General features: G+C 39.1%; 1 protein-coding gene across 3 annotated transcripts in view; it reads left to right on the top strand.

Annotated features, from left to right (window-relative positions):
- Window positions 1-17,369, top strand: part of MTX2 (metaxin 2) — a 29,307-nt gene extending 11,938 nt beyond the window's left edge. The window contains exons 2-10 of one of the 3 annotated variants that reach the window (XM_053982952.1): window positions 819-866; window positions 1,861-1,907; window positions 11,040-11,112; window positions 12,422-12,498; window positions 13,248-13,340; window positions 14,062-14,100; window positions 14,493-14,618; window positions 15,242-15,318; window positions 16,880-17,369. In XM_053982952.1, coding sequence (XP_053838927.1) covers window positions 819-866; window positions 1,861-1,907; window positions 11,040-11,112; window positions 12,422-12,498; window positions 13,248-13,340; window positions 14,062-14,100; window positions 14,493-14,618; window positions 15,242-15,318; window positions 16,880-17,087 — 788 coding nt within the window. In that variant the 3' untranslated portion in view covers window positions 17,088-17,369. Of the gene's footprint in view, window positions 1-818; window positions 867-1,860; window positions 1,908-5,637; window positions 5,790-11,039; window positions 11,113-12,421; window positions 12,499-13,247; window positions 13,341-14,061; window positions 14,101-14,492; window positions 14,619-15,241; window positions 15,319-16,879 lie in introns of those variants that run through there. The other 2 variants (XM_053982953.1, XM_053982954.1) reach the window with 2 other exon arrangements.
- The last annotated feature ends 4,084 nt before the right edge of the window (window positions 17,370-21,453 follow it).

Raw genomic sequence — 21,453 nt, 5'->3', positions numbered from 1 at the left:
GAACTGTTACCTTAATGCTACCATTAACAGTAAATTGGTACTGATTATTATTTTTGCCTTCTCTTACATTCATATGGTGTATGATTGATTACATGCAATGGTCCTCGACTGGAGGATGTGACTGTCTTTTATTTCCTTGCCTCATTTTTTTAACAACTGCTCAACAGTTTTGAACTGATGATTCAGTTTCTTGAATGCATATTGACATTCCCATTTTAGGGTTGAGCAGTACATAACTTAAAGCTATAGGCAGCTCTGGTCATCCTGGTGGGCAGAGTTCTGACATGCCCGGGCTCCTGGCTCTGTGGGTATTACATAGGATTGCAAGGACACAACTTTAAAAGGCAGAAAGCTTTTCCATTTTCCTAAAGCATTCTTCACACGTTGGAGGTTTGTGTTTCTTTCCTCTGTGTCTTGTTCTGTTCTCTCCAGAATTCTTTGTTTAGTACCTTAATAAATCGTTGCTCTTGGGAGTGGCCAGAATGAGGATGGGAATGTGCACAAGGATATCTTTATAGTGGAGGGAAAATAGCTGCATCAGTTGCTTCAGAATTACAAGGCCATTCTGTAACATAGCTTGAATTTTAGCTCTTCTTGCAACATTACATTCTGGGACTTTCTTCTCCATGATGTTCCTCTGTGAGCAGGAGAGAAGTACAGGAGGGGAGCGTGTCAGTGGGACATTTTTAGAGCAGGCTAAATTTTGCATCATCATCTTTGCAGTCTAAGTTCTTGCTCTGGGTAACATTTGTGCTCCATTAGCATTTATAAGCACATTGGTATTCAGCTTGCTTAATTAATTTCTTCTCTTTCCACAGCCGCAGAGCCTTGGCCTGAAAATGCTGCATTGTATCAGCAACTGAAGGGTAGGTACACTGGTTTTGGCAATTAATAATTACCTTATTTTTAGAAAACACATTAAATATGCACTAAGATAATTAACTGCAAGGAAGCACAGAAACTGTTAAAACAGTCCTTTGTGTTTTTTTGTTTGGTCAGAGGTTTTAGTTATGCTTGTATCTGCCAATATAAACCAGCTATTCATGGCCTATAAGGTCCTTGGTTTATTATTGACTCATTATATTGGCTGCTGTAGCCAGTGTAAAATGATGTGGTTGCAGGCACAGTTGGCAGATTTACTGCACCAATAGCTGAGGCAGCAGATTTTTGAAGTCTTGTGGTAAAGTGGGCTCTCAGTAAAAAGGAACTGTTAAAATGTATAGGCTAGGATGGTTCACTCTCCCTTTAGCAGCTCTTCATATATCATCAGATCACATTATGGCCCCCATTTGGGGCTCAGCAGCCTGCTACAGTTGTCAGAAGACTGCAAAGTAATGAAGACTAATAGGTAGCAGCTCTAGTCTTCTAAGCATGGAATTTTTATTGCAGTGAACTTGTCATCTTTCTTTTGTGTGACAGACCTAGACACAGTGTGCAATATTAGCTGCAAGCTGCTTTTATAGGTTTCTGAATACTTCTACTTTTTAGCCAGAGGAGGTATGAAGATGCGATTTTATTTAACTTTGATTAGAAGGAGAGTAATTGGCATAAAAGTCAGGCATTTGTTTTTTTTTTTCTTGTAGTGTTTTTTATTGAACATTGGTGGTAATATATGATAAGTGCAATTGCATTTGTGGGAGAAAAATTCCCCGCATTTTTTTTCCTGTTTTTTTAATATTCATATTACAGATTTTCTAGTCCAGCTGCATAATAATTATATATGTGCTCCCTCTTATGCTCCTTATGCATAAGAAATGCAACCCAGCATGGTTTACAGTTACAGGTCAGTAGCTAAATGGGCAGTGTTTTTTTGTAATTTTGTGGTTTATTTTTTTCTTCTTTTTTTTTTTCTTTCAACAGAGGAACAAATTTTGCTTTCTGATAATGCATCTTCCCTTGCTGTTCAGGTAAAATATCATATTTTCTAAACTAAAGATGTTAACACAATTTTATTTTTTAAATTATTATGTAGGTAACATAACTATATTTATTTAAAAGATTAATTTAAGAACTATTTCTGCCAAAATGAACTACTTACTTCCTGCCTCTGATTTGCTTTAAGTGCCAGAGCCAGAATGATTTGAAGATTGTGAAAGTCCTATGTAGAGTGCTGCTCCTTGTATTCCTGTTTATATTGGTCTATGTAGAGTATCTGCTTGCCTGCTTACTCTGGGAACTGTGCATGGTTCATACCTTTTGTTACTTGCTATGCATGTTTGCCTTGTAGCATCTTGCATGATGTTTGCCAGTCATTAAATTCTCATAGCTAATACTATGCCCAAACTCAGGGCATATTTGCTTCATGCTGTGAGCATCATGCCTTTCTATGTCTCTGGTAGGTTTTTTTCAATTTCATCATGTGTACAGACTGGAGCTCCAATGTGGTTTTTAGAAATAGTCCATATAATTGACAAACTTGCACCTCTAATTGACTTAATAGCACCTCTGTGGCTGTGAAGTCCATGTAATCTCCATTAACCTGTTAGGTTCAGTAACCCCAAATCTCAAGGGGACTGTTAGTAGCGAAGGCCTGGCTGTCAGAGTGGTGGGGAGCAGGATGTCTGTAAGGCTCTTGTCCTTCAAAGCAGTTTTGTGGCTGCTTTGCTTAGCAGGGAGTTGCACTGTTCTCCTCCTGTGCCTTGCTTTTTGTGTGTGGTCTAGCTCAGAGAAGCTTCAGCAAGCAGTCTTTGAGGGCTGTCCAAAGAGGTCACATCTCATTTACCAAAAATGAGACACTTGGAGATTGTAACTGATGTTACTGGTAAAAAGGTTAGGATCACTTGATCATGGTAGCTACTTCCAGGATCTCTTAACATTTTTCCTTCCAGTCTGGTACTCTAGGAGATAGCTCTAAGAGTAAATTCGATCACAGGAAGAAGATAGGTTTATCCTTTGCTGGAAAGAGGAATCACCTCTGATACACCTAATAAATGGGGCAGTGTTTATTTATTTGAGTAGTATGTTTTATATTGATCTCAGTGTTCCTTTTTACCCCAACAACTGTATTTTTGGGGGTTCTCATCTCATTTCTTCCCATCTAACAATACATGTATATGTGGCTTGTATTTAAAACACAACCCCCCCACTATCTCACCAACAAAATAACCCTAAAATTTCCTTTTCTAATGCATCATTTTTCTTTACTGTTCCTAGTACATTGTTATCCTACACATGTCACTTAGATGATAAATTAACTATAATATATTAAAAATCCTTGTTTTTCTTCAATATTCTCTAGTCGGAGAGCTGATAGTAGCCATGACTATAAATATGGCTCTGGTAGATATCTGATCTTAAACTTTATAGAATAATTCTGTATTGAGAAATTGTATCAATTTTGAAGAATCTGTGTAACATGGCTGTGACAGGGAAAGGATAACTATTCTTCGTGTCTTTGATCCATTTTGAAACAATACTAGAATATGTAGCGATCAGAGAGGTTTAAATACATCAGTATGTTTTGCATAAGGAATTTGCTTTTTATTTTGATGAGAACTTGTTTGTCTGTTTATTGGTTTTGGTTTTTTTTAAGGGGGTGGTGGGCACTGGGGGATGTGTGTCTTTCTCAAAGGAATATTTAGGAATGAGGGATAGGAGGAGAAATAGGAGCTGGTACCTGGGACTTCTTTCCTACTACCGTCATTGTTTTTCCCCCTGTTACTGATTTGGGGCACATCAATATCAGCAGAGCAGATGCATACCTTATTTGTGGTTGTTGAACTTTCATGTGGTGAAAACATCAGAAATTTGAGCAGAAAGATCATTTGGAATCAGCCATCAAATCTTTAAGAAACATGGTTTAACAGCAAGACACTGAATGTGCTGCAGCCAGTCTTTCAGGTATTTTGTAAAATCTCCTTGTAGCACCTCTTTGTAAAGCTGCTCTCAGGTCTCAGAGGGACATACACACTGATATCTACACATAAAATAACACATACGATCCAGTGCCATAGTAAGTAATAGTCAGAGTAAAACTTGACTGTTCTAAAGTTGCCAGCCCTGCAACACAGATGGCATTTCAGGTACTGCTTGTTAACGGAGCAGATCAAGCAGACAGCAGAGTAAGCTACTCTCACTGCAGATGTAATTAATGAGTAGAGAGGGCTGCAGGTTGAATAGAGGAAGTTGGTTGAGTCTTGCTGTTTTATTAATGATTGGACTTACAACTTCTCATTGTGCAGTAAAATCTGGACTCTTGTCCAGCCACATGTCAGATGAGGGAAGGGATGACAGTCTTCTGGGAATTGCTGGGTAACTGTGCTGGTGTCTATAGTAGTTCAAAACCAACCAAAACCAAAAATCGTTCTCTTCTTGTGGAACTTCTCTATTGATTCTGGTAGGGTTGTTTATTTTTGTTTGTTTGCTTGTTTTTAATTAATCTTCTGCTCATTGTTTATTTTGGTAACAGACTAATTTAGCAATTTCTTTGTCTTTTACTGGGTTGAGATTCTTAGTATTTTCTGAAAATACAACATAACTTCAAGTAGCAAGTGCATTATCTCTGGTACATCTTGGTGTTTGCACTTCTTGTTTGTTAACTTGAAGTAGTGTATTATACAGCCAAGTCTACTTGATCTTGGGCTGCAAAGCCTTGATATTGAATGAAATTTTATTTTCACTGCAAATTAATTAAAATCAAGGGAAAATACTAATCACTAATGACTATCCAGCTATTGAAAGGAGATTGTAACAGAATGAAGGCTCTGTTCTTGTGAGACACTCAGCCCTCTTCCCATCAGTATTAATGAAAACATACCTCCTGGGTAACATGACACATGGTTAAAACCATTCTCCATGTATTTACTGTGCAACTACCATTATACAGCATTCCTGTTTATCTGGCTTATCACAGTGGAAAAAAAGCCACCAAATCAAATACAAAAATGTATCTCAATAACAAAACAATGCTACAAGTTTAAGGAGGGAAAAATGGAGTTTGAAGTAGATTAAAATAGAATTACCATAGGAGAGTATATTTCAGTCTGAAGCAGAGGGTCTTTCCAGGCTCTGTCTCCTTATTGATGCCTGGTGCAGGTAAAGCCATTTTGTTTAATGCCTGGCCAAGTAGGAGGGAGGGGTTAATACAGCAGCACTCTGCCAGGCCTCTTGCCTCAAATGGCAGCTCAAAGCATCTTTTGCACTGTTTCAACTTGTCAGGAAGAGGAATGTGGATGTTGAGACTGCCTCTCTTATTACAGGTTCTTCTGGAATCTTTATGCAGTTAGTCTCATAGTCTTGCTCAAAAGGCTGTCTAAAATGTTCAGAATTCTGGAAATTCTGACAGCTGTCCTGAGGTTAGAGAGCCTGCAGCTCATTTAGTTAAGATACGTATTAATTGCTTGTGCAGTCAATGTCCTTGTAAGTGGTCTTAACATATTCCAGGGAAGTGCTTTTAAAATTGCCTGTTCTTAGACCTGAATGACAGAAGGAAGTTTGGGCAATTTAAAATTGTGTTACACAGACCAATTGCTTATTTACTTCAACAAGTAATCAAATAAATGTGTAAATCCTACATGATTAATTGCCCTTGACAGATTTGTGATTTTTTTTCTCTATGTGTGTGTATGAATTGTGGTTTGGTTTTTCCCTAGACAAAACATTGGCAGAAATTTGAAGTTGTTGCTGAGTCTTAAACAAAAGCTTGGTACTGAAATGAAAATCTGCCAATCCCTTTTTTAAAAAGAGAATAAAAGCTGGAATTCTTCATGATGAGAAATGCAGTATCAACATAATCCATCTAGCAACATTGTGTTGTTTCTGAAAACATGCTTAAATCCCAAGATATACAGGTACGGTTTGTGAGTGAAACATCTTTCATATAGTTCTAAGATGAAATTACCTCTGAATGAATAGAATCTTCATTTATCTTCAAAACCTCTGTGCTACCAGTGAATCCACTCTTTCTGCATTCTACAGCAAGAATTACATTATACCATTAGAGCCAGTGCCATGATGCAGTATAAAATAGATTGTTTTGGAGAATGAACGTGGCTTTGCTATAAATTACATTCACAGGTACAGAGGAATTTGTTATTTTGTTTAAAATAGTCACAAATATAATTAAGATCTTAATTTATGTTAAACTACACATGTGGCCATTACCATAACTGGATTAGGAATTTAATCTGTCACTCAAGCAATGATACTGAACAGTTTTCATTTATAACCTTAGACACACTATTTCAGTTACAGGGACTGCAGCTGTTTGATATGAAAACTGAATTATTCTGTAGATTTCTTCATGGGTTTTAATTTTAAAATGTGTTCCTGCAGTAAAGTAGAGAATAACTCTTTAGTTGTCATCACGTACTGTCCGTTGTATGCTCATGAAATAAGATAAAATTGAAAGCAGAAAATGCATTTCACTCCTTCTTCCTAACAGTATGTTGTGTGAGTGCCTTTAGAAGTGCTGCTGAATAAGAGGTGGCTTGGAATGGCTTATTCTTTATTAAAAACTAATAATGAATGTATCTTCTTCAAATGAAGCCTGGACTGTGCCATCTGAAAATAGTGTTCCTCATGTGGCGACGTAAATTGTGAACTATTTGAGTCTTGGCTTAAGTAATTTCATTCTTGCCTCTGATCTCAGAAACTACAATCTGGATATGATTTACTTCAAGTTGTAAGTCATTTTTAATGATTGTATGTGTTTGCTCATATGTGTTTTTCAGGGAGGAAACTGTAGGGGAAGAGGAGAGCATTGTGATGGAGCTCTGACAGGGTGATTTGCTGCCCAACACATGTCATGTGACGGCCTCCTTAGCTGGCAGGGCAAAGAGGAAGGGAGAGCAAGAATGAAAGTCACACCTGAACCAATTAACTCTAGGAATAAACAAAAAAACTCCTCTCTCCCTTCTCCTATGCCTTCCCATTGTATTTCATACACAGTCATTTCCCATACTTGTCATCAGAGGAAGACACAATGGCACCCCTTTCTTGCATTGTTCTGGGGGTGGCAGCAGCGGAGATGACAATGTCAGTCCTGTGAGAAGAGGAGGGTGGGGAGGGAGGAGGAAGGGAAGGGTGCGGTGAGTTGTCCCGTGTCTGCCTGCGGTTTCTGGGCTCTGGGCTTTTGAACTATGCCAAATCAGTGCAAAGGTGATTGCTGTGATTGTTTTTTTTAGATAATTGAAATCCAGCATTCTACTTGTATTTTGAATTTTAAATTGGGTGGGCTATAAGAAGAAGCAAGCCTTACATGGATTGTGTCTTTTAAGCAATGCTGTTGTAAATACACTCCATAATTCTGGCAGGAAGTGTCACGTGCCATGATTGAAATGAATGATAGGCATAAGATATTTGATTAATTTTGTAACAAGTGTCACCTCAAAGCTTCCTATCAGCCCTGTTCACATAGTTACCAATACCTCATTCTCTCACAACAAAAATATGAACTTGGTTGTTCCATCTGATTTTGAAAACAGATTGGCTCATGCTCTGTAAGCATAAGGCAGTTCAATACAAACCATAGTCCTGTGTGGATCAGTGTGCAGTGGGGCAGGAAAGGCACTGAGAGGCTTCCCCATACTTTTCTTGAATTCAATGTCCACAAATCTTTCTTCCCTACTCTGTAACAGTAAATACTGGGAGGCTAGGGGAGGACAGACATTATGCATCTGGTTGCATCTGTTTGCCTCCCTCTCATCCCTTTCTCCTCATGGATGTGCAGAAACCTTCCATCTCTGTCTACAGCAAAGTCTCCCATTAAAAACAAGGTGCAAAGGGGCAGTAGCAGCACTGTAGGCTCAATGGTTTCAGTCTGGAAAAAGAGAAGTATCATTGCTAAAAATGTTTTTTTTATGTTTCTTTCTTCACTTTCTAGGTGTTAGGTAATGCTATAGCTAGAGAGGCTGGAAGAGTGTGAGAGAGGAGACTGTTAGATTGCAGGAAGGGGGCAGGCAGCATGTGTGGGAGAGAAACTGACTGACTCTATTAAGCCAAATCTTTATTTTTTAATGCCTTTATCTGTTTCTTACAGTAACCTCATCCAAAGAAAGGATACACTTTGTATCTGGTGCTGGAGGAGATCCAGGTTGAGGCCTATAGTGTCACCCTCTTTGTTCTTTGGTAGTACACTTTTTTTTTTTCCCAGAGGAGAAGGGAGCTGGAAGTTTAATGCTGTTACTTGGAACTACAGTCATCTTTTTGAGGTGGGACAGGCTGTGCTCAGTTAAATGTCTTGTTTCTAGTTTTGCTGTTACTTGCTTGCCATTTTCTTGTGAATTTTCACAAAGGTGTCATTAACTAGATTGTATGTTACCTGCAATTCAGTTGGCCCCTTTCAGTCCTTTTTTAAGTTGATCAGCCAAATTTAGGATGTTATTCTGATGTACTAGAATAAGCCTGGGCCCTTGGTCTTTCAGATTGCTCAACTTTTGATGCCGTGTCTTTGAAGGGGTGTTAATATCTTCATAAATCTCAGCAAAACTGCACTGGGGTGGTTTCAGCCTCCAATCTCTTCCCCAAAAGCACTCAGAGGAGCTGAGCACACTCCCATTTGCTCACAGAAAAAGATTTCTCTCACAAGAAAAGCAAGGGTAACTTGCCTAATCAAACTGTGTATGTGAGGTACTCAAAGGGAAACAAGATGTTCTGAGCTGAAGTAATCAGTGTTCCGTGGCATCTTTTATCAGAGTTGGAAGCCATGGTGGTCTCATACCATCTGCACACCAAATGTGCTGGTTCTTGACATTCTGCGTGAGTGGTCAAAAAGGGAACAAATCCTGCCTTGATCACTGGGCTAAAGCATGTAATGAGATAAAGACTCAGAGAAATTGCTGCTTTGTCCTATATTCTCTCTCTAGGATTTCTTTGATCTGTTCCAGTTTCAACTGTTTTGGTAATAGTTCATGCCACTTACTGTCTAATATCAGTTATTGTCTAATATCTAGCATACCTAGTTGAACACATCAGAAAAAGATTTCTGGCAATGAATATTTATAGGAATGCATTGGTCATGAGCCTTTTCCATGTTTTTTTTTCTAAAAGAAACTGTAATTTCCATAAATATGGAGTGCATTCACTGTGCTTGAAAAGTCAAAACCACCTGACTTTTTAATGCTAATAATTTCCAAAGCCAGTCAGTTACATCAATGAAAGAATGTAAGTAGTCATAGTAATGCAAATTGCAAGGCTTATTTCTTGGGCTGAGCCCTCCTAATTTGGGATAATACTGTTGTCTTTTACTGATTCACATGAATATTTTAGTTGACTTGAAGGGTGTCCAGTGGACCATTAGTTTAGGCTGAAGCAAGTAGTAGATACTGGCCTACTTCTCTAGTTAATGATTAGTTAAGCAGTGTGTATTCAATAAAGATTAAAATAGTTTTATACTGTGGACCTTTCCTTCATTTTGCTGCAGAACATTATGTAAGGACCACTTGAAGTTGAGCAGGTCATGCTTTGGATACAAGTTACAGCTCATAATAGACAGACATACTGGTCTTTTTATTCCCTGGGCTTCTACCTTTTAAAAGATGTAATGGCAGGGTTTTGTTAAAAATTCTTTTCTTAGGTTGATTGTATTTTATATTTAGGTTATACTATTAATATTACATAGTATATTACATATTTAGGTTTATTTCATCACTCATCTTAAAACCAATCCTAAATATAGACAAAGACTGAAATGGAACAGATCTTGGCATGGGGATGCTGAAGGGGGTAGCTGGAAGAAGCCTTGTAAAGCTGCTGAAGGGGCAGCTCCAGTAGTCAGTGGTCACTGTTTCAGAACCTCACAGGAAGCCTGATGAGGTAAATACAGTATTGGATGGGTTTATCCAGTTTTAAGCCTGAATCATTCTTCTCAGTGTCAGTCCTGGTCTCTCATTTAATGAAGCATTCATCAGAACTGAAGATGACTATTCCAAGGAAGTTTTCTCAGGTTTTTGATTTGGTGTTTACTTTGGGGTCTTCTTAAATTCCTTTTTAATTTTGATTTTTTTTTAACTAAGGGTAGACGAAATGATTTCTAACATTACTAGAATCTGTGCTCTATTATGAAGAGTAGCAAATCTTAAGGTTAAGGTTTAGGTTGCTTTCATGTGTGTGATTAGAGTCTGAGCAGCTAAAGCTGTGAGAATGTGGTTTCCTGCTAGATCCTGCCATCTGAAGAGCAGGGAGGAGGCTTGTAGAAAGTAGAAAGTGCTGTGTTACAGTACTGTTTTTCTTCATGGTGGGAGCCTTGTTGCTCTAGGCCTTTTTTACCTCAAGTCTCATTGTATAAATAGGCAGTAGAATAATTTTGGAATTTGGACTTGAGACCTAATTGCAGACATAAAATGAATGATAGGGCTGAGCTGAGTTTTGTGAGTCTCTAGTGAGTAAGAGATTCCTTATTTGCCATGTTTTGTCCAAACTGCAAATACTTCTCTTGACATTTTGGTATTTCAACAGAAACAGCCTATGGATTTTGTGGTAGTGGCAGGTGCTGATAGAAATTGTTATCCTTCTGAGAAAGCTTTGAATCTAAGAAGGCAGATAGAAGGAAATGGTAAATTGATCAGTTATGCTCTCCATGAATCCCATAAATTAAAAATAATACTTTGTCCCAAACCAGACTTGTGCTTTGACAGTATCACAGAGCAAAATTTCTGCCAGCTATTTTAATTATAATGTGGGAAGGTGCCATATGTGTTTGCCATGTTACATAACATTACCTTGACTGGGCAGCTTTAGCCAGGAGAAATTAGTATTGTGGTTTTTAAAAGGGGCAAAATGTCATTCAGTTTTGTACAGCCACAGCACTAGTTGTGTCTGTCAGATACTGCTTCTTTGCCCATCTCAACAAAACAGTGAAAACAGATGAAACTGCATTAGAAGAATTCCAGGCAGTGTTTGAATGATAAACAGTTGTCTAATGAAATTAAAATGCCTTTGTTTTTCTTTTACTTACCCCTCTTCCTAAAAACAGTATGCAAGGAACTATACTTCATAAGTGTGTTCTGGGAACCGGCTAACACAGGCAAATGTACTGAGAGCACCACATTTGTTTGCCACTGGTGTATGAATGCTTTTCAAATGCGGCTCTTTGTTTCCAGGCCTTTTTGCAAATGTGCAATCTGCCAGTCCGGGTGATTTGCAGGGCAAACGCTGAGTACATGTCCCCATCTGGTAAGTGTGGCCTTCATTTAGATTACTGTGTTACACCTCCATTTTGATACCATGGCAACTAGGCCATGTCTTGCTGATAACAGCCGGGCAGTGCTACTGTGTGTGGGTTGCCTTTCCCCCTCCTCCCCAGAGCAGTTTCTCCTCTGCGAGCAGTCAAAACAGTGAAATGCAAAGTAACATTGGCACAATGTGTAACAGTACCTGTGTAAAGTGTTCACACAGCTCGGTGTCTGATGGAAGCCTTCTCTCAAATGTCCTAAAGCAGAAAGACATATGTGTCCAAAAATGGCTTTATTCTGCATCCAGGGAATATTCCAGGAAATGCTGTTATATTGTCCTGTTGCTGGAGTGAAACAATACTGGAGAAAGGTATCTTTTGTTACTCTGGGTGGGAGTTGATTGCCAGGATACAAGAGACCAAAGGGTGCATTTTCACTATTAAGGGTGACAGGTGATTTTAAATCTTCCTCAGATCCATGAGATTGTCTGGAAAAAAATCCAAACCACTACCAAAAAGTTAAGTATTAGAAGGGTACACAGCCTGTCTTTGTTGGAGATGACCGCCTAAAAATGCCTAGACAGCAGCTTCAGAATATTGCCCAAATTTCAGAAAGAATTGCAGAACGCAAGGTGCCGAGATCCTCGTGCTCTGTCCCAGATTTTTGCTGTGTGAGGAGGTCCATATTTACTGATTACCTGGCTCTGGCTGATGACTGCCACATGGAAGTGCCTGTCAGTATACGTCTGCCAGCTATATGGATTCTACTGCTGGTACTGATATTTTTGGTTAAAAACAGTGAAATGAGGCAATTTAAAAAATACCCAAAACCAACAATTGCTTGGCAGGAGTGAAACCCCTGCAAAAGCAAAATATGCAGTTATATGTATTATTTGTTAGTAAATAGAGAATTGGAAATGCTGAATCCAGGCACACAGGAACATCTTGCATGTGCAGGACTAGGACTGGTGACACTTACATGCTATGGCTTCTCTGCCACTCACACCTCATGGCCACACTTGCTGGCATCTAATGTTGGAATTTAGTTCTGAACACTTCCTTCTTCTTCTAAAAACAAGGAGCACAAGAGGGAAGATGATACTGCTTCAATTTTAAATGTTGGTAGAATTACATGTATTCTTTTTTCCCTTACTCCTGGAGTCCTTTACTGTTTTTACTCACTTTTACTCACTTACCTTGTTTCCTTTCTTTATATTGGTTTAATGATAATTCAGAGAAGGTTTGCATTTGTTCCTTCTCTTGCCTCACCACCCTCTGTCTCATTACTACAATACATTTCTCCTTTTACAGGCAAAGTACCCTTTATTCATGTGGGAAATCAAGTAGTATCTGAACTTGGGCCCATAGTCCAGTTTGTAAAAGCCAAGGTAATAGTACATTGTTTTCATTAATTAGTGAATGTTAATCCTGCTTAGCATTGCACTGATTTTGTGTGCTTTTCTGGAATGTTACTGAATTTGTTAAAACAATATAGGAATCTAGTGCTGTTTTAAAAGAAGGGTATCGTGGAACAAGAGTTCATGAGGTGAAAATGTTTTTTTTTCTCATTTCCTCAAATTCTCCAAGTAAATTCTATGCAGAATAGCTGCATACCAGTGCCAGTTTCTGAGACTGTTTTCCTATGTGCTTCATCTCTGGGTCTCAGAGGTCTTAAGCCTAGAATTGACTGTTTTAAATCCTGAAATGTCAGATACCTTTCAACTTTGCCTTTATTCTCCCACCCCCAGCCCTCTCCTCTATTTTAAAAACTGCCATGTTTTCACTGAGAAGTTGAATCTGTATCACAGATGTAAATTTGTGTTTACTTCTTGCCATAGGGATACACTAACCAGGAGGTTGTATGCTCAAAGTGTGCTCATCTATAACTGATAATAGTCTAAATTTCTTGTAGATTAGCTTAGGTTTCTTATCGATTAGATTAGTTACATTATGATTATTTGGTTTTAATTGTAAAGGATACTGTATGTAAAACTTTCATATGTAATTTTTTATTGAACTATGTAAGAGAATAGGATGTGAGCCAAAGCTCACTGATGTTTAAGGTCCTTGGGTCATATGTTGCTGAATATTCCAATACCGGTTCTTACATGTGTGTTTTTTTTCTTTTCCCCGTTAGGGCCATTCTCTCAGTGATGGGTTGGATGAAGTCCAAAAAGCTGAGATGAAAGCCTACATGGAATTGGTCAATAATATGCTCTTGACAGCAGAGGTACAGCAAACGCTAGTAACTCTACACACTGTAGGCAAGAAAGTTTTAGGATTTTTCCCTGTAGTGGAAATAGTGTTGTTCCAGATTAGGTTGTCAGCTTTTGAGGTGAAATGAACAATAAGGAATAAATTCTCCTACAATGTGGATTGCTTGCTAACCTGTTCCTGTAGCCACATGTGATTCCCCTCACCTATGTCAAGTGTGGCACACAGCTGTAGAAGTGACTGACCAGAAAACGCCAGTGGTTCCTGGGGTCCTACTGCACCCCTGGCTGGCCAGGCACCCCTGGCTGGCCAGGCACCCCGCTGTCACTGTCCCCATGTGCATGCTGTGCGTGCTGGGAGCCTGGGATCCTCTGTGCTGCCTGTCTGTGGCCAGTTCAGGTGCCTCAGTCCTGGCCTGGGAGCAGTGTTGGAAGCACAGGGAGGATGCAGGTGACTGAGGAGCTGAGGGCTGGTCACCTGTGCCTGGAGCTGGGTGTGGTATGGGCAACAGGAGCAGGCTTTTGGTCTCAACTTAGTTTTGGTGCTGGTGAAGTAAGGACTAGCAGCTGGGCTTTTGCCTTCCAGTTTTAATTTCTTTTGTACATCAAAGGTCTACGAGAAGAAATGAAATGGAAATTTTAATCTAATTTAGAAAAGCAAATTCTACCAGTGAAAAATTATTGTCTCTGTATTCTCTTTTATTAGGAAGTTTTAGTAAGTGTTCTTTCTTTTCCTAGCTCTATCTCCAGTGGTGTGATGATGTTACAGTAGAGGAGGTGAGTGGTTCCGCAGCATTCATCTTAATTAAAATTTAATGAGAAAACACTTTTGCTCACAACTGCAAGTCCCTACTCATAAATGAAACATGGGGTTTTATACCATTAATGATAAAGTCTTTTCACTTTAATTTCATTTTTGGGAAGCTGTATTACTGGAGGGAGCTGACTGCAGAATAGGTACAGGTTTTGTTTATGTTTCTGAAATAATAGCTTTAAATAGTTATGCTGCAAACAGTGGATTCTGTGCAAATACTTACAGCATGCACACAGCTGCTTTTCTCTTCTGCAGCTCCTTTTCTGAGAGAAATGATTAAATATCAGTTGTTTTGTTCAAGGGGTATCTGTATTTTCTTGTATTATAACACAGTACCTTTCTGTTTTTCAACCAGATTACTCACCCAAGGTATGGCTCTCCTTACCCGTGGCCTCTTAACCGCATTTTGTCCTATCAGAAGCAGTGGGAAGTCAGGCGAAAGATGAAAGCCATCGGATGGGCTGGAAAGACACTTGAACAGGTAAGTATGAAAAATGAACCTTATTTCTTTACCCTGTTTTCCTTTTGATTTCTTTTTTCTTTTTTTTTTTTTTTTTTTTTTAATAGGCATTGGAGAGTAGCATGTTCCTGAAACAGATGTAGTGAAATGTATATTTTGTACTTTAAACATTATCAGGGGTCAGATACTTGCCTTCAGCAGCGATACATTTTAAATTATGTGCAACCTGATGGGATTCAAGGAAGGATGTTTTGCTACGAGTGTACAACTCTGTCGGTGTTAGTTTCGGCCATAGTCCTGAAAATAGGTTGTGTGTTCTGTGCCCTGCTTCCTGTATGATGCTGATAGGCTCCCTTTGTGGGATTGTGGCAGGTTGTGGGGTTTAAGTCAGTACCTTTCATTAAGCTTAGTTGTAAATGTTATGGGAAGCACTTAATCAGAGTTGCCTTACATCAAATGTTAGATTAATTAGCACTTTGCTTCCTGCCTGCTGTATAGGTTTGACTGACTTTAACAGCTTTTGATATTCCAACATGTTACATTCCTTGTTCCCACTGTCGGTGCAAATAGAATAAGGAGGTTATTTCTTGGAATGGTGTTACTTCCTGACAATATGGATCTTTCTTTCTTGTGTATTTTGATAGGTGCTTGAAGATGTAGATCAGTGCTGTCATGCTCTCTCCCAGAGATTAGGAACACAACCATATTTCTTCAATAAGCAGTAAGTTACTCTTCATTGAAATACTGCATCCAGCAATATGAGATATAGGTATATACCCACATACATAAAAATGTATTTATATAAAACTCCTATTTTATTTTAAAGCTGTGTGATTAGTTGTAAAAATACAAATGTCGGTGACTGGAATCTAAACATGAAATTTCAGGAATAAGTATTTAAAGGTTTCAAAGGGACAGCTTCTGTAAGTTTGTTGTATTTATGATTTCATTTTACTCCTGCTTGTCTTCTCTACAGATTCTACCACAACTTATACAGGCTACAAATGTACATTTTTATATAGTTAGTTTCTTATTAAAAATGATACATTTAAAGCTTTACTTATATTTCTTGGGTAACATTCTCTGCTAGAGGAGTGAATGTGTGTTGTACCAACCTGACAAGGACAGCTTGTCTTAACATGAGAAGCAGTTCTGAATGAACTGAATTAGCATGAGGGTGCCTGTGAGTTCTAAGAACTGGGGTAGAAGGTAGTTTATCCACAAAGAACTAAATGCAAAGTGAAAAACAAGATTCACATTGCCAGGAGAGAAAAAAGAAATTACTTGACCTCCATGGAATGTCCTTTGATCTCACCAGTTTCTTTCAATTGCAATATGCTCTTCTAATTTTTTTTTCTCTCCAATAATTCACAATTTTGGAAATGTTACAGACTTAAATAACATCATATTAGCTCCCTCTTGTCTCCTGTGTGATCTTGTCTCCTCTAGATCAGTCTAGAAATGCTCAGGTCTGGATTTCAGTTTAGTGCATTTGAACAGAGAGATGTCATCAAATGGCAGCATTTGGTTACTTCTCTGCATTGTGGCTTTGAATGTTAGTAAAGGGGGACTCTGAAGTTATTAATAGATTTGAAAAAAAATTCTTTTTACATGACTACTTACATCCATGTATGACTACTTACATACATGGACTACTCAAAGGTCCAAGGTCAGAAGGGTCATCATACCTAAAACATTCCCAAAATACCTGTTTTCTTCTGTGTAATCCCCTTTCAGAAAAGGGATGGTTCCAGCTGCTGCCACCATGGAACTCCCTTTTTTGTTAGTTAAATAGTTCCAAACTGTTGCAGAGCACAAAAAAAAGGAACGGGGGTCATAAGCTTCCATTCATCTCCCTTTTTTTTTCCCCTTGTGAGATAATTGTTGGATTTCTTAACACACATCTGCAGAAGAAAAAGAAGAGCCACAAAACACCTGATCAGCATTTGCCCTTGTTACAGGACTACAAGGTGGAGCATGGTTTGAAACTAGATCAGTAAGTCTGTCTGATCTAAGAGATGTTATTTCTACATTTCCAAACTCCCTAAAGCAAGGAAAATGCCATCCTGAGAACAAGCAGGGTTCTTAATATACCCTGCACACAGATTTCATACATTTGGTTTAGCCTTGCTTGATTTCATCCCAGTTCTTAGACTGCATGGCTAGCTAAAGGTTACTCAGAACAGCACGGTTCTTTTCTTGATCAGGACTTGTCTTCCAAAATACTTGTCTTCTTCTCTTCCAAAATTCTGGTTTGGTTGATTTTTTTTTTTTCCCCCTAGTCCAACTGAATTAGATGCTCTGGTGTTTGGACATCTGTTCACAATCCTTACTACTCAACTAATCACTGATGAACTCTCTGAAAAAGTGAAGAACTACAGTAACCTCACAGCGTTTTGCCGGCGAATAGAGCAGCAGTACTTTGAGGGTCATGAGAAAGACAGCTCTACAATTGCAGCCCGATCTTCCAAGAGGCCCTTGCTGAGATAAGCATGGTGCTTGGGTTGGATCACATTGCAGTTTTGGGTTTATCATTGCTCAATAAATTGATTTTGAGAATGGAAATGTGTGTTAGCTTTTTGAAGCTGCCAAATCATTCTGGAGCAAGAAAAAATGTTAAATACAGGTTTTGTGTTGTAGAATATACTGTGCACATTTAAGCTGAAATGTCTGTATGAGTGTTTCCATTTTAATAGCCTGTATGCCACCTACTGTAAAGTGACCTTGGGAAAATATTGTATCTGTTTCAAAAAATAAAACACTGAAAGTTGATCTCTGATCTTTCTAAATGCCTCTTTTGCTAAATTTAATTTCTGTGTAGTTCACAAGTGGGATCCTTTTGACAGGACACTTGGAAGAAAGTTGTGAACTAGTTAGAATTACTAGGCTGGGAATGAAAGTATGCATTAGAGATCTTAATGTTTGTCTGCCTCAGCTAAAATTTATTCAGAAATTGGGTGAAAAAAATGTCTTGGAGCTCTGTAGCACACAATTAATGTGATCTTATTCAGTCAGTTTCTATTTTTGTGTCAAAGTACCTTCTGGCTGTCAGTTCTTCATCTTGTGTGTGTCTTGCCTCTGCTTTTATCTCTCATTCATCTTTGGTTTTTTGATTATAATTTTTTTTCTTCATGTAGTTTCCCACTTTTAATCCCCAGCTTTTTCTGCAATTTATTTAAGAAACTTATTTGCTAGGTAAGTGTCTGCCTCACTGTTTCCACTTCCAGTATGTTGACATTGCTTCTGAACTTTGATCTATCTACCAGATGTGGTTCTCATAGAAAAAGGAGTCACTGTGAGCCTGTGGCTGGCATGTCTTGGTCCTTCTGCCTCCGCATTTTTCTTGGTACACGTAGCCACAATGATACAAAAGTAAACAAAGAAATATCACTGTGGTGCTCCAAAAACTCTGGCAACTTGGAACTTTCCAAGGGAGAGTTCTTGTGTGTAGGTAAGGATTGATCTGACTAGTATTATTTTGAGTGCATTATGTGGTACTACTCTGTTCTGCTGTGTCAGTTGAACGTGATGTTTTTCCAAAAGCACCACCAGGAACATGCTGGTGGCAGAAACAAACCTTGTGCACTCAGGAAGTCATGGGCACAGCTGGGAACCAGCTCAGGCTGTTTGACTTGTTGGAACCATTGTGTTCTTACTTTGAAATATGTCCATTTGATTATATGCTTCAGTGTCAGAGCACTTATAACACTTTATAACACAGGTTATAAATGGTTATACAATGGTCATGAGGTTTTGGCTGCCATTTCTTTCTCTCCTAAAAACTGAGCAGAAAGCAGTTGCATGCCTTGGACTGGCTGCATCTCCCATGACAGGCTCCTGAACCACTCCTGCTTGCTCACTGCTTTTGTGGGGAGCCATTCTTGCCAGCTGGACTGGAAAACAGAGCTGAATTCTTACTGCCTGTTTTTTTGATATAACAGTCTTAAGTTCTACTGCAGTCAAATCCACTAAGTATCAGTGTATAAGGGTGTCTTGGTCTTTCATCAAACCACTCTTGCCAGGAGAGGCAGATTGCCCTGGTCCTGCATTTCAGTCTTAAAATTTCACATGTCTCTATGTTGAATACCTTTTTAAACTAAACCCCATCAGCTCTTGATTGCTTAGTGACCATTTCCACTATCAAACCAGTTGGTAGCTGAGAACCCAGACATTTCTTTCAAACTTGCTTTTTTTTTTTTAAGTTTGGAGAGAATATTGTGATACATGCTACTTTGAGCACTCAGACTAAAGTTAGCATGCCGTGGTGATAGGGAAATCCTGTGTGAAAGCTCAAGTATCTTAATCCAGGGTAATTAAACTGGTCTTTTACCCTCTTGCTATTCACAAGGAAAAATTTTAAGCTAGCTTCTGATGTTTTCACAATTCTGCTACTTGTAGACTGAACTACAGGACTAATTTATTAATGGATTTCTAAACCTACCTATTAATTTTTATTGGTCTGAAAAAGTGCAGGTGGGCATGTGTTCCTCCTCTTTCAAGGCTTAGGTGCTATTAGCCACCTTGTAGCCAAATTTCAGCAATTGCTTTGAAACAGCATTGAATGAAACTTTTTGTATTCTGGCAAGGTGAGGCAGAGCAAGCTCTGGTAATACAACACCTTGAATGCTGAACAGCAAGTTATTGCAGATTTTGTGCAGTAGCATACAGTGAGCTTTATAACTCCAGAGCAGTAAAAAAACCCCACAGAGCGATATGCATTAACCTGCTTTGAATGTCTCATCTAGAAAATAAATGCTGTGGAAGTGGTTGGGCAAAAGATACTGATCTCTTGCAAACAAAGTTTGTGTAAATCCACCTGAGCTACTCAGACTCTACTTAAGGATACAGAGACAGGCAAATCACATCAAGTCTTCAATATTGAAGTGAGAGGACAAGCAGAGACTGAGCTCTCAAGTTACACTGAAGTTTCTGAAAATTTAACCACCCCTCATTCCTCGTGCATGACTTTGATAATTTCATTTAAATGGAAAAGAGCATTCCTTACTTCTTTGACTGAAGAGGATTCTTTCTGTATGGCATATTTGCTACATAGCTGGTTTGTAGTTGCGGCTGCACCTCTTTCTAGGTGATATCTAAACTTAGAAGGAAAATCTTGGCTTTGCTACCCATGTTGAAACTAGCTATTAAAATCCTAGCCAAATGACAGACTTTGTACTTCATAAATACAAGAAAACATTATGCTTTTTAAAGTGACATTGGTAGCATGACTGGTGCTGTGGAGCAGACTGGGCTGAGCTCCAAGGACCAATGCTTGCTTGGCAAGCTGTGCTTTAACTCAGTGAAGCTGCAGTCCTACAAAGGACACTTAAGCAGATTGCTGCTGAAATGCTGGGCACAGCTCAGGAAAGGGAATGAAAAGTTCTAACAACACCAGCAATGAAACAAAGGCGGAAAAACCCCCAAACCAACCCCAACCCCATAGCCTTTCTTGCAAGAGGATTGAGCAAGGACGCTGAGCTGCCTTCTCCGAGGCAAAGTAGCGAGGGCTTTCTGGTGGTCTGAGTGGCCCTCTAGTAGACAAGGCTGTGCATGTGCAGTCTGTGAGAATTTTACTCTTGAGTTGTGGGTGTTTCTAGGAAATCTCCCATGACTAAAGCACAGCTGCTGCACCAGACAGGAATCAGGCCAGGAAGGCCTATGGTTTGTATCACATAGTAGGACACTGGGGATGATGGTTGATGGTTTTCTTTCCTAGCTTTTCAGGCTCAAAATTACAAAGTTCTTACAGCTATTTTTGAGTGAAGAGGGATAGCTGGAACTTCTAAAGTTTCCCCAAAGTAAGACAATATTTAGGTTTCTAACAGAAAAAAATGTCAGAAGCAACTGTACCATGGATTCTCATTCACCTTCTAAATATGCCCTACAAGGGAGTGCAGGAGTTACCCAACCAAAACAGCACACAGTCACAAAAGCTCTCAGAGCTACAAGTGAACAGACATAATTGAGTCTCAGTACAAATCACCTGACCATTGTGGTTTGCTTCTTATAGTCTTTTCCTTCCACAAGTAATTAGCTTCATAGGCATGTGCTCAAATTGGAAAGTAGCAGACACTTTCTTCACCTGATGGAGCTAAAACAATTGGGGAAGTCCTGGTGAAAACAGGACTGCTTCTCCATTCCTAAGATGTTTCTTTGGGACTGTGGAGTGGACTAATCTTGCTCAGCACAGACCCCCCCTCAGCAGAGTTCTCTGCTCATGTCCTTGCTGGATTTTGGTGTCTGCTCCTATCAGAAATATACAAAGTGCCAGTTCCACATGTGAAGGTCTTATTGGCGTGATCAGCACAGCACTGTACACACAGCTAGACTGTGGATCCTGTGTGCCCTGTCCACTCTTAAGTACAGCACAGGAAAAGGAGCAACCACCCTACTCCACCACAGGCTGTAACAAACCAGCTGGTGATTTGAAAGTGGCCAGGGTCTCAGCCACAGGCTAATTTATAATATTGGATCATTGTTTCCAGCTCACAGTCCTCCCTGATCTTCTGGTTTTCCTGTCCCTCTCTGAAGCAAGTTCTCCTTGAAGCGAGTTCTCCTTGACTGGGTAGCCTCTTGATGTTGCCTTTTATTATGTGATGAGATTTCAAGGGAGACATGTGAAGGGGTTTTGGTGGGAGCAGCTTTTGCTAGGATCTATCACTTTTCACATATCAGTTAAAAAAATTTTAGTACTGAGTGGTGTTAATGAGATATTAAACTGCTCTTTTCTCTGCCTTTTGTTTTATTTCTCCTTTTCCTCCCTAGGGAAAGAAAAACAACCTGGCAATCTCCTGCCTCTTAAATGTACTTAAAGCTCAGTGTTGTGGAAAAAAAGAGGCTAGCATAGCCTTACACA

Source organism: Vidua macroura, chromosome 7, assembly GCF_024509145.1.
Source record: "Vidua macroura isolate BioBank_ID:100142 chromosome 7, ASM2450914v1, whole genome shotgun sequence".
In the NCBI taxonomy this organism is placed as follows: domain Eukaryota; kingdom Metazoa; phylum Chordata; class Aves; order Passeriformes; family Viduidae; genus Vidua; species Vidua macroura.
The sequence above is the reverse complement of the archived record's forward strand: the minus strand, read 5'-3'. Positions and strand labels throughout refer to the sequence as shown.